Source organism: Nyctereutes procyonoides, unplaced genomic scaffold, assembly GCF_905146905.1.
Source record: "Nyctereutes procyonoides isolate TBG_1078 unplaced genomic scaffold, NYPRO_anot_genome, whole genome shotgun sequence".
Lineage (NCBI taxonomy): Eukaryota > Metazoa > Chordata > Mammalia > Carnivora > Canidae > Nyctereutes > Nyctereutes procyonoides.
In genome coordinates, this window is record NW_026575146.1 from 74,851,928 (window position 1) to 74,867,227 (window position 15,300).

General features: G+C 56.4%; 1 protein-coding gene across 3 annotated transcripts; it reads right to left on the reverse strand.

The window, feature by feature from the left end:
- Positions 1-688: 688 nt before the first annotated feature.
- Positions 689-14,968, reverse strand: CCDC9 (coiled-coil domain containing 9). Of its 3 annotated transcripts, none has more exons than XM_055311608.1 (15): positions 14,918-14,968; positions 13,693-13,865; positions 11,777-11,881; positions 9,855-9,956; positions 9,424-9,663; positions 7,639-7,722; positions 7,373-7,546; positions 6,397-6,578; positions 4,142-4,188; positions 3,904-4,036; positions 3,365-3,455; positions 3,047-3,278; positions 2,436-2,528; positions 1,397-1,446; positions 689-816 (listed from the first exon to the last, which is right to left on the reverse strand). In XM_055311608.1, the coding sequence occupies exons 1-15, from the start codon at positions 14,955-14,957 to the stop codon at positions 799-801; spliced, it is 1,764 nt and encodes a 587-aa protein (XP_055167583.1). In that variant the 5' UTR covers positions 14,958-14,968; the 3' UTR covers positions 689-798. The 3 variants fall into 3 exon arrangements, with proteins under 3 accessions (XP_055167583.1, XP_055167584.1, XP_055167582.1); XM_055311609.1 differs by lacking the exons at positions 13,693-13,865; positions 14,918-14,968 and adding exons at positions 12,028-12,101; positions 13,274-13,363 and having other exon boundaries at positions 2,867-3,278; XM_055311607.1 differs by lacking the exons at positions 689-816; positions 1,397-1,446; positions 2,436-2,528 and having other exon boundaries at positions 2,641-3,278.
- Positions 14,969-15,300: the final 332 nt, after the last annotated feature.

Below are 15,300 nucleotides of genomic sequence, written 5' to 3' on the forward strand. Positions count from 1 at the left end.
ACTAGCGTCCTAACCCCACCCTCCACTTAGCTCTGACCCCGCCCCAGGTGGGCAAAGGCAGCTCTCAGCGTCCGCCAGAGTTAAATGCAAGCCCGCCCAGCGCCTAGCCGCGCCCTCCTCTCTCTGCCCCCCCTACCCCAGCCGTAACCCCGTCCCCTTTTGGGACTCAGACTTCTCCCAGGCATCTAAGCCCGCCTCCAAGCCCCACGGCCTGGCCAGGTTCAGGCCTTACAAAGCCCTCCTATCCTTAGCCGCAGGCTCGCTCCTCTTCTCTCTCACCTTTCCCCAAATCAAACTAGACTGGAGCATTCGAAGGCACCCTCTCTTACTGGATTCACGCTCTCTAGCCCAGGCTCCACCCCTTTCCTCCGCCTCGCTCCACTGGTTCTAGCACCTTACAGAACACGCCCTCGACCGAGGGCTGCACCCCACGCCCGCATTAGGAACTCCTGTCTAAACCGGCTCTCGCGGCCCCATGCTACGTCTCAGGCCGTGCAGTGTTCTAACTCCATCCAGCAGAACTCTAGCCTCGTCCAGGCGTTCTAACGACGCCCTTCACGAGACCTCCTCTGGATTTAGTGTCCTGAGGTCTAAACACACCCCGAAGCCCCAGCTCGGCCCCACAACCCTTCCCCAACTCCTCCCCGCCACCCTCAATTTCTCCCACTCCCTAAAGCCATGGGATCCAGAGCGGTCTCCGGGGAGGAGAGAGCGCAGCCTGGAAATCCAGACTAACCCCCTCCTGCCGCCCCCACCCCATCAAGGCGGGGAAGCTTCAGTCCCCTCCCAGCAGCGTCTTCAGGAATTCGGGGAGGCCTGCAGGAGGGGGGGGGGAGGGAAGACGTATCAGGGGAGTGGAGGAAGGAAGACCCCTTCCTCCCGCCTCTTCCGCCACGGAAAAGCCCGCCAAGCACAGCAACCCAGCCTGCCCTGCCAGAAACACAGTTCAAAGGTTAGCGGAAGCACTGCGTTTAATCAGAGACCGGGCCGGTGGCCGAGTAATTCCAAGTCCCGTGGAAGAGTCACCGGCTATTTGCCATGCCCCAGATGTAAACTCCAGGAGGCGGGAATCTAGGCCTGGGGCCTGGCACCCAGTCCCAGTCCCCCCCCCCCATGGCTGCCACGAGGTGGGTAAGTGGGGGGTGTCTTAGCCCTCCCGGTGCCACGGCGCCCCCGAGGCGAAAGACGACCACCGCCCCGGTCCCACCCGGTTCGCTGTCCCTGGCTCCGCCCCCCTTACATTTAACCCTCTCCTGGCGGGAGTGTGACGGAAGCAGAGGACAGAGGAGCGAGGCGGCGGGAGGTTAGTGCAGAGCGCGGAGGCCCCAGGCGGCGGGCGCGGTCAGCGGGCGGCCCCCGGTGACGGGGCGGCCGCCATCACCTTGCAGAAACGCACCCTCTGGAAGTCTGTGATCTCCGCGGCCTCCTGGCCCTCGGGGCCCGCCTCTGGGGAGAGAAGGGGCAGTCAGCGGAGGGGACAGTCTTCCCCCACTCCTTCCGGACACCCCACCCCGTCTAGTTCCGTCTCTTATCCCAACTGAGCCTGGCTTCAGGCGTCCTGAGTTAGGTGGTTTATGGGCCTCCGGCTCCTTTAATATTCCCCACAAGCTGCATGCACCCCACCAGAACCCTGTCTGCAATGGAAGAAATAATCTGGGATGGCCAGATTGTGGTTACTCAGCCAGCATGTAGCCCAAAGACAGCCCCTGGGCACGCTGCCCTCACCTGCCACCTTAAGCACGGTACTGTCGCACCCAGCCACACCCCCCCTCAGGCTCCCATGGGCATAAACTAACTCCATCGCACCTGCCCCATTGGACCTGTCCCCCCTGCCCCTTGGCCACCTGAACTCTGACCAGATCTTCCCTGGCTCTGCCCCAAACCCTAACCTCGCTCCTGGGGAGGTGAGGTCCCTGCTTCAAAACCTGATTTGCACTGAGGGAGGTGGAGAGATGGGGTTGGGCCCAACATTCTAATGGGGTCTGCATTTCTATTCTAATTTACCGTGCTTCATTAGACCTCAGAACTCCAATCCTGCCCAGAGCAAAATCCGCAAACCTGCCATGCTCTCCATTCTTACTTTTGACCTATTTCAATTTCTCATCCTGCCTTCAGCCCCGCCCCTTGAAGCTAGCCCCACCCCATTACTTTTAGATTACATCCCCAAGTCCCTGGGGACCCTCTAAATCCTAATCCTATCCTGGCTCCACCTCCTTACCCGCAGGCCCCCCCTCAATTCCCCAGCACCCCAGAGGTCCTCCACTTCACTGCACCCACCCTGACCTTAGCACCATAGCCTCACCCCCAGGGCCACTGCTACCCCTACCCCACACACCCAGGTCCCCTCTATCCTACTCTCCCCAAACCCTCCCCTCAGCCCCAGAGGGAGAAAAAGGAAGGAAGGAGGCCATCTCAGGCCCCATCCACTCCCCCACCTGGAGCTGCCTCAGACCCTTCCTCTTCAGCTTTATGGGTTCCTGGGAGGCTGGGCCCACTCTCCAGGGAGGCAGGGGCTGGCTGGTCACCTCCTGGGGAAGGGGGAGGCCCAGTCAAGCCCTTACCCCACCAAATATCCACCCCACCCTGAGAGAGAAGGCCCTGGGGGAGTGAGGGTGTTCAAGGACACACTTGGGGAATATCATTTGAGGACGTGAATTCTTTATTGGGGAGGGGGATCTGTGGCCCAGAGCAGGGGCAGGATCTGAGGGGAGGGCATTCCAGAGACAGGCCTGGACTGTCCTCCCTAGCCTCCAAAGTGGTGGGGCACACGGGGTCCTGGGGCCCAGCCCCTCACGATCCCCCCTGCACGCGCGCACACACAACACAAGCAGCAAGCTTCATGCATTTCCAAAAGGCCAGGCCTCACCCGGAGACAGGGCATCAGCCGGGTGGGTGTTCCGGGGAGAATTCAGCTCCATCTCTTCACCCCAGTCAGACACAGGCTGGTGGTCCCCAGGGGGCAAAAAGGGGCTAGAAGGTGTGGCAGGGGCTTGGGGAAGTGGCAGGGGCTCCTCTGGCCTGAAGGGCTCTTTGTCAGCCTGCTCACCGGTGGGGCTTCCGGTGGGGCTTCCAGTGGGGCTTCTGGTAGGGCTTCCGGTGGGGTCAGCCTCTTGGGGTTGATGGTCTTGGGCTGGTTGTTCTTCCTCCTCCTCAGCCTCTTCTTCCTCCTCGATCTCCTCCTCCTCACTCACGTCTTCCCACTCCTCATCCTCCCCCTCGTCCTCCTCCCCCTCATCCTCAGGGGGCCGGTGGGCAGGAGGAGCTGGAGTCTCAAGTGGCTGTGGGGAACACAAGGTAGGTCGGGGAGAGGGTGTGGGCCCTGAGCACCCCCAGGCCCCCTGCCCAGAGATGACAGCCACCCTACCTGTGTGGGCGCCTCCTCAGGTGGAGTGGGCTGTGAGGCCTCAGGGGCTGGGGACACCACCTCCTTCGTCTCCCAGCGGTCATCATGGTCACTGGAGGGAACGGAAGAAAGGGGTCAGGCCCAGGTGGACAGGAAGAAGGAGCTTCCCGCCTCTGGGTCCTCTCCAGAAAAGAGCTACAAAATTCAACTTGGGGCGCAAGGGGCCTGCAGATTTCCAGGTGAGGATCCAGCATGTTTGAGTGCTGAGGAGAAAATGGTGGGTGTGTGTCCCCAGGGGTCAGGGACAGACAGAGGGGGGACAGGTGGCAGAAGACGTGTGAGAGGGGACAAAGGGAGAGATGGAGGTAAAGCAAAGAGCCTAGGCCCCAACTCCCCCAGAGCAAGAACCTGACCCAGAGAGAGACAAGTACCTGAGAACAGACAGGGAAGAGACAGCACAGACACACCCACACAACAAGTCAGAACCACCAGAAACAGAGCCCAACAGCCCTGCTGGAAGCACGGGGGTCTACACACGCCAGGGGAAGGGGTGCCCCCACCTGTAGGCACGAGGGGCTGCCTTGGTCTGGGGTCGGCTACTCTTCTTCTTCCTGCGGCTGACCTCAGCTTTGTGCTGGGACAGGAACTCCCTGAAAGTGGGGGGTTTGGGGGGCCGAGTCCAGGCCTGATCATCTGCAATAGAACCCAGGAGGAATCAGGGATGGGGGGCATGGCACAAACCAATCCCCAGGCCTGGCCCTGCCAGCTACCCCACCCCACCCGAGGACACCCACTCACCGTAGCGGTGAGATGGTTCAAGGGCAGCAGCTGGACCATCCTTGAACCTGGGGAAAAGAGAAAGGGGGTGGTGAGCACGCAGCTGGGAGAATAGTGGGAGCAAGAGGGGTGGGGAGAGATGTGGGCTGAGATCAGAAATCAAGGTCATAGAGGGAAACACTGATTAGAAGGCAGACAGGTGATGGACAAGAGGCAAACTTGACACTGTAGTGACAGATAACAGAGAAAAAACTCAGTAACTGACCAAAAGAAAAACAGCAAGTACATGATCCCCAGCTTCTGGTGTGGCCTCAATTCTTATCACTGTCTCCCATCTCCCCAGATAAGCAGTCTCCTACTACACAGAGCTCCTGCCTCAGGGCCTTTGCACCTGCTGCTCATGGAACACTTCCACAGACCTTTCAGTGGCCTGCACCCCACATCCTCCAGGCCCCAGCTCAGATTCTCCTAGACACTGGTCTAAAATAATCACATTATTATATATATCACCAAGTTCTAAAACAAGACCCCCTGTTCTCTGTACTCTTTCACTGTTCTTCATAACCTGCACTGGATCTATTACTGAATAGATCCTTTCCAACTAGACTCTAGCTTCCCTGAAGGCAGAAGCATTTTGTTCACTACTACATCCCCATCACCTGTCATGACACAGAGAAGGGACTCAATACATTTGCTGATGGAGGCACCTGGGTGGCTCAGTCAGTTAAGCACCTGCCTTGGGCTCAGGTCATAATCCTGGAGGATCGAGCCCCACATCAGGCGTCCTGCTCAGCGGGGAGCCTGCTTCTCCCTCCCCTCTGCCCTTCCCCCTGCTTGTGCTCGCTCTCTAATAAATAAAATCTTAAAAAAAAAATGCTGCTGAAATCAAAGCATGCATTCATCAATGAGACTTGCTGCAGACTACTTTGGGGACATTTTATCATTCTTAACCCTGAGAATGTCTCCTAAAAGCCTTGGAAAGATCAGCTAGGATATCCATGCAAAGTGTTTCTTGCACTTGTGCAAGCTTGGCTCACAATCCACAAATAAATGCTCTGACCACTGGGCACACACATACCACCCTCTATCTCCAGCGAGTGCCAACAATAAAAGTGACTGGCATGAAAACTTCCAAAGGGTGCGGGACGGCTGGGTGGCTAAGTTGGGCATCTGACTCTTGATTTCGGCTCAGGTCATGATCTCAGGGTCGTGGGACTGAGCCCCGTGTGGGGGGCTCTGTGCTCAGCAGAGAGTCTGCTTGAGGATTCTCTCTCTCCCTCTGCCACTCCCCCTGCTTGCCTGTGCTTTCTCTCTCAAATAATTAATGAATTAAACCACAACTGCAGATCTTATGATTGCTGTTGGCTGGCTCTGGTACAGAAGTTGGCCTTTTTGTCAATGACACAACAGTATAGCTTTGCTTTAAGTTAGACTAACTGGATGCTTCCCAGGACCTGAAAGGGGACACAAGTAGGACAAGGATAACAGTGGCACCTGGATAGGGAGTTTGGGTTTGGGGGGCTGCGGTTTGAAGGTGTAATCACTGTTAGCAATTCTTCACGCCTTCTCCATTTAGAATTTCCATCTGTACCATTAGCCAGGGCGCCACTGCAGTACCATCAACTGGAGCCGTGTAATGTCCCGCCCCAGTAATGCTGGGTCTGTTGCTAACAGAATGGGAAATATGTCCACCTCCCTCCTGCACATCTGCCAATGCCATGACCAGCACTTCTCCAGAGGACTGCTTCTGCCTGAACCCCAGTATGAGCCCACATGGAGCAGAACTGAGTTCAGCCTAGAAGCCAAGCCTAGCTGGACCCAAAGCTTAGAGCCCAGCCTGGATCACCCAAACCCAGCTGACCTGTAAACAGATGAGGAAAAAAAATGGCTTTCTTTTTTTTTTTTTTTTTTAATGGCTTTCAAAAGAGAAAAAAGGGGTGCCTGGGCGGCTCAGTCAGTTAAGAGTCTGCCTTCAGCTCAGATCATAATTCTGAGGTCCTGGGATCGAGCCCACATCGAGCTCCCTGCTCAGAGGGGAGCCTGCTTCTCCCTCTCCCTCTGCTGTTCCCCCTGCTTGTGGTCTCTGGCTTGCTCTCTCTCTCAAATATACAAGAAAAAGGAAGAGAAGGGAAGAGGTTTTATATGCCAGGGATTTGGTAGTGGTTATGCAACACAATGATTGCTAATTGATACACAAGGTAGGACGAGAGAGAGAAAGGAGTAAGTCAGGGTGAAGGTCAAGGAGCCAGACAAGAGTGGACAAAGGGGACACTCACATCCCATCGGTCTTTTCAGCATCCCACTCCCGCCGCCACTGGCCAGTGGGCTTGCGGTGTCTCTGCAGGCGTTCCTGGTCGATCTTTTCCCTCTCCTGCTTCCAGCGCAGATACTCCGACCGCTCCCGGCCCGTCATGGAGAGCGTCATGTCACCAGCGCTGCCCAGGCCAGCCCGGCGGCCCTGCCCACACCCAGAAAGGCAGTCAGAGCCCCGTTCCACAAGCCAGTCCACTCAGTCTCACCCCCGTGCCCTCTGGGCTCAGAAATAGGGCCACGTTCAAGGTCACACAAGAAGGTGACGGGGTAGGGATCAGAACCAGGTCAGCTCACGTGGCATCTCCTCAGAGAGACCATCCCAGGGTCCTCCTCTCTATTCCCTCTCACTGCAAGGTTTTTCTTCACAATGTTTCACATTACCCAACACCTTACTGTATGTTCGTTTATATGGCTCCCTGCAGAATCTACTTCAGGGCAGGGGATTTGCCTTAAGACTCAGCCCCAGCACCTAAGTTGGCATCCCACACCCAGCAGGTCCCAGTTAGCATTACTGACACTAGGCAGAGCGTACAGCACCTAAAAGCATCATAAAGCTGTTCAGGGAAAAGAGCTATGGCCCCAGGCTCAAGAAGGGACCATTAGCCTGGGGCTGAATATGAGGTGTGGGGGCCCCTGGGTGGCTCAGTGGTTGTGTGTCTGCCTTCGGCCCAGGGTGTGATCCCAGGGTCCTGGGATCGAGTCCTGTATCGGGGTCTCCGCAGGGAGCCTGCTTCTCCCTCCTCCTACATCTCTGCCTCTCTCTCCATGTCTCTCATGAATAAATGAATTAAAAAAAAAAAAAAAGATGGGGTGGGGAGGCCACCCCTCCCTGCTGGGCCTGGCACTCAGGCACACCCTCAATCAAATGTATGCTGCAGAAAGGACAGAATGGCTGCAGAGCGGTAGCGGACCTGGGGTGCCCCAGCTGCCAGCACACACCTGCCGTTCCTGCTCCAGGCCGCAGCGCACCCGCTCAAAGTCAGGCCCCCCCCAGTTGCGCCCGTGCCGGCGGCTGCCTTCCCGGCGGTCCCGCTCAGGTTCCTCCAGGGGCCCACTGCGCCGCCGGGGATCGTCCAGGAAGTTCCGCACAGGGTTGGGCTCCAGCACACCTTCCTACGGGCACAGGGAGTAGGGGTGGGGGTTGGAGGGCGCCCTGAGGCCCAAGCGGCTCCACCCCACCACTGGGACGCCTCCCCGGCACTGACCCGCTGGTTGCGCTCATACTCCGCAATCTTCTCCATCTCCTCATTCATCTTCTCGATGTTCTGCCGCCGCCGCTCCTCCCACTCCTGGTGGCACGTAGAAGAGAGATGCTGGGGTGTCAGGAAGATGCTAACAACGCCGGTGTCTGTTAGCATCTGCGCAGAAAGACCATGGCAGGCCTGAGTCTCTCTCTGTAGATAGGCCTGCTGGCAAGGCCGGCTCCTGACTGGCATCTGGGAACTTGACGCCCAGAACATTCCTGGGCAATGGTTAACTATAAAGGGGGCCTAAAGTGCCTTAGCTGCCCGTGCAAGTGGCAGGGTACATGCTGAAAGTACCGAACGACTGCTTTCCTTCTGGTGTCTGGGATTTGCATGTGTACGAGGCAGAGAGGACCTATGTGACCAGCACCCAACAAAAACCCCAGGGACTTGGTCTCTAGGAAGTCCCCGTGGACAGCCCTTCACGTGTGTTGTCACGATTCAACACTGGAGGAATTAAGGACACTGTGAGGTGTGACTGCATTCCACAAGAACGTTTGGGAGCCTACACCTGAGCTCCTCCAGACGTTGTCCTGTGCACTTTCTTTGTTTGGTTTCGCATCATAATAAATCTTAGCCATCAATCAATCTTTCTAGGAGAACAATGAACCCTACAAAGGAGCTGGGGACCCCAACACTCCATAGCTGCACAGAAATTATCCCAAAAGCAACAATAACTTAGGAGGTGTGGCAGGGTGACGACCCACACACAATCCATTCTCCCCTCTTCCGTGGTAGCAGAATTTTAAATGAGCACACGGCCAAGTTGCTGGAGAAGACGTTTTCATTCCCAGGGCTCAACATACGGGAGAGAAACTTCCACCTTGGTTAAGCCATGGTGTTCTGAGGTCTTTTGGAGACAGCAGCTTTAACGCGTGCAAACACCCATAAGTAACATTCCTCAAGCACTTGAGCATTATCAGGATTTCCACACCCCATGTCCCAGAATACTGGTGATAACCTTGAAACCTGATTATTACTCCCCTGAGAGCCTAGGAGACTCTAGAGGGAAGTGAGTTGCCCAGGGATAGGGAACTAATCGAACAGAGTTGACCCCAAGTCCAAGGCAGGCTCAGAGCCCCTGTGCTAGACAGCCTCCCAGCCTGCAGATCTGCACGCCAGGGCGGTAGAGCAGTCACAGTAAGACATCACTGGTTCCCGCAAATAAATCCAGGCTATGAGACAGAACAAGAGAGACGGGGGGTGAGGGAGGGGGTGCATGTATACTGGACAGAAACATTTCACTAAAAAGAGAGAACAAAGACATAGGCCAACAGAAGGTGGGGAGGAGTGGCAAGTATGCACCAGACAGCCAAAAAAGGGCGATAAAGAGACAGGGAGGGGCAGCCCGGATGGCTCAACAGTTTAGCTATGTCTTCAGCCCAGGGCGTGATCCTGGGGTCCCAGGATGGGGTCCCAGGATTGAGTCCTGCATCGGGCTTCCTGCAAGGAGCCTGCTTCTCCCTCTGCCTCAATCTCTCTGTCTCTCTCTCTCTGTCTCTCATGAATAAATAAATAAAATCTTAAAACAAAAAAAAAATTTTTAAAAAGAGAGACAGGGAGAGTCCACTAAGCACGAGTCAGGGGAGGGAGGGAGGAATAGGAGAGAAAGAGCTGATGGTAGGGCTCACATACAGAAAGATGGACAATCGGACACTCAGAAATGGGTGTTTGAGAGCAGAAACCAGGAGGAAGGAGACAGTAAGAGCCTCAGCCAGAGGACTCCAGCCTGTTCCAGGCTCCTACCTTAGATTTGCGGTCAGCCACTGAGGTATCTCCAGCTCCAGAAAGATGAGGGGACCCTCGGCCCCGGCCTCTCCGACCACGGCCCCCAGCTCCTCCTCGAGGCTGCTCCCCACAACTCTCCTCCCAGCTGCGGGCTGCCCGGCCCATGCCTGCCCGGCCTCCATGTTGGGGGGGCATCCGGCCTCCCTTGCTGGCACCTGGGGGCCGTGGGGTCCCGGGAGACCTTCGAGAGGTCTTCTCCTGGAAGAGGGGAGGGAGGAAGAGCACAGTGACTGGAATGCAGAAGCAGGGACAGCCCAGCTCAGAGGGCAGCTGCAAGATTTGAGGCTGCCCGGAAGGCTGGGGCAGCTGGGGGGGGCTCTCAGACCTTGGGTCTCAACTCTCACCCCGTCCCTGTCCTGATGAGGCCCCCAACCCAGTGTGGAGCTCACCGCCTCAACTGCCACGTTCTCCTTCTCCACTGAGCGGTTCTTCCGGGGTGCTGTCACGGCTACTCCCTCGAGTTCGGCTTTTTTCCGGTCCTCCTCAATCTCCTGGGAGCAAACATCAGCAGGAAGAAAGTGTCAGGGGACCTGGTGCCCGCTGGATTCCCACAGCCCCCTGAGCTCCTCTCAAGACCAGCCCCCACCTGAGCCTCTCTCCTGAACTTCTGACAAGACAGCTGGTCACTTCAGCACCTTCCCCTTCACACCACCACACTGGTTCCCTGCTCAGAAACCTCCTGTGGTACCCACCTCTGAGTAAGAGCCAAAAGCTTCCCAGGAGATTACGTGGCCCTATGGGGTCTGGCCTCGTTACCATTCTGACCTTATCCCCCACCCTCTCCCCTTCTTGTCCCCCTTGCTCATTCTGCATTCTCATGTTCCTAGAACTTACTAGGCTCTGACCCACCCCAGGGCCTTTGTACCTCTGCTGAAAACACTCTTCCCCTCAGTCCCTCACCTCCTTCAGACTTTTTTTTTAATATTTTATTTATTTATTTATGAGAAACACAGAGAGAGAGAGAGAGAGAAAGCAGAGACATAGGCAGAGAGAGAAGCAGGCTCCATGCAGGGAGCCCGACGTGGGACTCAATCCCAGGACTCCAGGATCACACCCTGGGCCAAAGGCAGGCATTCAACCACGGAGCCACCCAGGCGTCCCTTCCTTCAGGTTTCTGCTCCTAAAATGTCTCCTTCTCAGAGAGGCCTTCCCTGACCAACTTACAGAAACCACCTACCCCACCATTCTCATGGCCCTTCTCCTGTTCACTGCTTGACCTTGTATGTACTTTGCCTATTGTCTGCCTTCCCCTTTGCAACAGAAACTGCCTGAGGACAGGGATATCTGGCTGTTTTGTTCACTGATTTATAAACCCAAGCCTAGAACAATTCGTGATATACAACAGAAACTCGACATGCTGCTTTTTTTTTTTCCAAGTAAATGAATGAATGCATGAAAAATGAGTAAGTGAAACCCACTCTTTCTTCCAGGTTCCTTCTTAGGAACAGCCTCATCAACTGCTCTGTCACTTTTGACAAGGACCTGGGCCACATCTTGGCCCTTGCCTTCTCCTCCCCATCTCTGCCACCACCTGCCATTGAGTCCTCCCAACAGCCCTATCCCAGGCCTGGGACTTCTCCTCACCGAGGTCCCTGCCTCAGCTTCCTCCTTGGTCTCTGGGCTCTGATATCGACTCCTCCCACCCATCACCACACAGCACCCAGGGGGCTCTTCCTAAAAGGCTATTCTGACCAGATCCCACTCCTGCTCAAAACCCTCCATAGTTCCCCAGTGCTCTCGAGAAAAAGTCCAAATTCTCAGCCTGGCTGCCAGGATCAATAGCCCTCCACTGACCTTCCAACACTAAGCTCCAAATTTCTGCACAAACTGTTCCCTCTACTTGAAACACATTCAGCTCCTCTTTTCAGCTAGCTAACTCAGCCTTCAGGTCTCAGAATCTCTTCCTCCAGGAAGCCCTCCCTAATATCCCCCAGACTGGGTGAGGAGCCCCCTCTGGGACCTCCAAACCCCTGAACCCCTGCAGCCCAACCCAGCCCACTCTGGGTCATCACTGCCTGAAGCAAGGTCTGCGCCCCCACAGGACTGTAAACTCTGGAAAAACAGGGTCAGGGCTGTCTCAGTCATAGCTATGTCCCCAGTAACACTAAGCCTAGCAGTGAAAACCCTGGCAAGTATTCATGTATGAATGATGGGATGATGGAATGAAGGAAGGAATGGCAGGCTTAGGTCTTTGGTTTTTATCCTGAAAGTGATGGGGAGCCATGAAAAGGTTTGAAGGAAGGGAGAGGTGAGCGAAACTCACTGCGGGGGAGGAGAGGGGATGGGGTCTCCCAGGGCGGGGCTAGGGCACCTGGTAGCGCCGGATGAGGGCCTCATTCTTTCGCCGAAGAGCCTCGATCCTCTTGTCCAACTCAGCATCTTTCTCCTCCTTCGATTTCAGATCCAGTGTGGCTGACTGAGAGGAGGAGACAGTTGAGAGACAGTAAGAAAAACCTACACCCACTCCGGCCCCATTCGATCCAGGGTCTGAATCTTGGGGCCCCTCCTCAAGAGCCCTGGAACCCAAAGCTCAGATTCCAGAAACCCCACTTTCCATCTCACCATTCCGCTGGCTAGGTGGGGCCAGGGTCCCAGCAAACTTCCCCTGCACAATCTGGACACAGCACAGGGGGTGCCTGAGGGCAGAGGGAACAGAAAGAACTAAGGCCAATGCCTCCTCAGTCTGCTTCCATCTCACCCTTACTGGGGACTCCTCTCAAACACATTTGCACATAAACACCAGCACCTGCATCCCAGAGAATTCTAGTCCTCACTCCCACCGCCTTTTCTTGTGCTACCTCAGCACTGACCTGGAGAAATGTACACTCCGCCATTTGTACCCACCCATTCCCCACTTCAACACTAGTCACGCCCACCTTGGGAAAGTTCTGGTCCCACCCTACCGCTTAAGGAAACATCCAACACTGCTCCACACCCCAGTGCTGGGAGTTTCAACCCAGGGCCTCCATCTCCAGAGAGCTTCAGATACATCCTCTCATCCCCAGTCTGTACAAGAAGATTCTAGGCCCACGTTCCTGAGTCCACTCTGGTCCCGCTCCATCCCCGAGAACATTCTAAATCCACCTTTTTCCCCAGGAATGTTTCAGAATCGTCCATAACTCCACACTCAAAATACGTTCGAACCCTACGCCTACAGGTTGCCTGACCCTGGGAGAACCCTTTAAGCCCACACCTCCCTCTGGGATGTCCTAGTCCCGCCCCCAACATCCCGAGGAAGGTGCCGCTGCCTCCGCAACAACTCCGCAAAGGAAACTGGCCCAGTACTCACTAGAGAGGCTTCCTGGGCCTGGCTCAACCACCCCACAGAACTTCCCGGCCGGCGCGCGCCTTTGCAGGGAGAAGCTCCAGCCTCCACCCTCTCGGAAAGGCCACGGCCCCAGCCCCCGCCGGGGCCAACTTTGCGGCCCCGCCTTTCCCTCTAGGCCTCTAACCCCGCCCACAGGCGCATCCTGAGTCTGGCCCCACTTCAGACTTTCCCAGCCAACCCCTCGGCCCCGCCCCCTGACCCCCAGGCAGAAGCCTGAACCCGCCCCCCGCTCCTCGCGCTAGTCCGTCGGCCCCGCCTCCTCTTTGCCCAGCCCAGCTCCCAGCCCCGCCCCCTGCCTCCCAGCCCCGCCCCCTCGCGGCAGGCTATGGCCCCGCCCCCGGCGCCCCTGGCCGAGGTCCTGGCTCCCGCGCCAGCTTCTGCGCCGACGCTCTGACCGCGCCCCTGGCTCCCGCAAAACTTTCTGGCACCACCCCCCGGCATTCCCCGCCGACAGCCCTGGCCCCGCCCCCTGCCACCCACAACTTCTGAGTCTAGCCTCCGCCTTCGCGTCTGCCTCGGCAGTCAGGGCCGACCATCAGGGCCCACTTCCAGCTCGGGCAAAACTTTCTGGCCCCGCCTCCAGCACGTTCAGCCAGCGCCCCGGCCCCGCCCCCTAGCTCTCCGGGCGGTATTGGTCCCGCCCCGCCTCCCTGTGCCCACCCACGCCCCCGCCCCGCCCACAGCCCGGCCCGCCAGTGCCCGGCCCACCCGCCGCCGTCCCGCCCCGCCAGCGCCCCCCCAGCCTCCCAAGTGGGCGTCCCGTCCCCGCCCCCCGCAGAGTACTCTGGCCCCGCCCCCGCGGCCTGCTCGGCCCCGCCCGCGCCCGCGCCCGTTCCCCTCACGTGGGGCGCCAGGCCCCGCCCTCTCCGGGCGCGCTCCCGGCCCCCTCCCCCGGTCACCTGTCCCGGAGACCCCGCGGCGTCCGCGACTCCGGCTCCGTCGGCCTCCGCGTCTGCAGCTCCCGGGCCGCGCGCGTCACTTCCCGTCCGCACCACGTGAAGGGGGGAACTAAAGAGAGTCACTTCCGGTCCTGCCGGCCCGTTTCCGGGAGCCTTAAAGGCGCCGCACCCTCCTGCAATGAAACCTTAGTTGTAGAAGCTTAAAATTTCCAACCCTTAGAATCTTTCCTTCATTCCCTAAATCTGCATTGAGTGCCAAGCTAGGGGGAGGTGAAGTGCCTGGGGGGAGGAGGGGAGTCAAGGCAGTGCACAAGGCAGACCCCATCCCTTCCCTCAGGAGGGGAGGCACAAGTACATGTGAAATAACAGAAATAGAAATGTGGGAGCTACCTTGCAGAGAGGCAGGAGGAGAGGCCTCAGGGTGAGAGGCAGGGGCTGTCCAGAGCACACACAGCCTGTGCAAAGGCCCTGTGGTGAGCGAGCTTAGTGCATTCCAGGAACTGGAAGAAGCTCAGAGAGGGAGCCACTGGATTTGGCTACAGAAGGCAGGGGGGTTACTTGCAGTAACCAAAAATTCGTTGCGATGAACCTATCATCACAATTGATAAAAAGTTGGGGATCCCTGGGTGGCTCAGCGGTCTGGCGCCTGCCTTGGCCCCGGGGCATGATCCCGGAGTCCCGAGATCAGGTCCCTCCTCAGGCTCCCTGCATGGAAACTGCTTCTCCCTCTGCCTGTGTCTCTGCCTCTCTCTCTCTGTCTCTTATGAATAAATAAATAAAATCTTTTAAAAAAAATGATAAAAAGTTTTGACAATTATAAGTGTGGGCAGACAAGATTCCCTGAGGTTGCTGGTCATTTTATCTTGTCATTTAAAACTGGCAAGTGGGATCCCTGGGTGGTGCAGCGGTTTGGCGCATGCCTTTGGCCCAGGGCGTGATCCTGGAGACCCGGGATCGAATCCCACGTCAGGCTCCCGGTGCATGGAGCCTGCTTCTCCCTCTGCCTGTGTCTCTGCCTCTCTCTCTCTCTCTCTCTCTGTGTGTGTGTGTGTGTGTGTGTGTGTGTGTGTGTGACTATCATAAATAAATAAAAATTAAAAAAAATAAATAAAACTGGCAAGTGGAAGTACCTCCTAATCCCTCATTCCTTAAAAGGTTACTGTTAACAGCCTTTCAAAGAATCTCTCTGCATATATAACTGAATTTCTTATGACTCCCCAAATACCTGCCAAGCTCACTACATGCTTCTTTAGTTCTTTATTCATATGTCAGCTCCACTTAGGGACCTCTCTTGAAGCCACCTGTTTGAAAATTGCAAAACCTCCCATTACAATTCTTCTTCCCACTGTTTTTCCATTTTACTGTTCACCCTCTGAACTCACCAAATGTTTTACTTACTTATCTTGTTTTCTGTCTCCTCCACCGTATCTTCTTCTTATAACCTGCTGTGTCCCCAGTGCCTCTAACAATACCTCATGCATAGTAAACTCTCGAAGAAAATGTGTTTATGAATGGGTGAATCTTTATTACAACTATATTCTCCTTTCCTGTAAAACAAAAAGCGTATATACTACACTGAGATTATAGATCTTTATTTTAACAATGGAT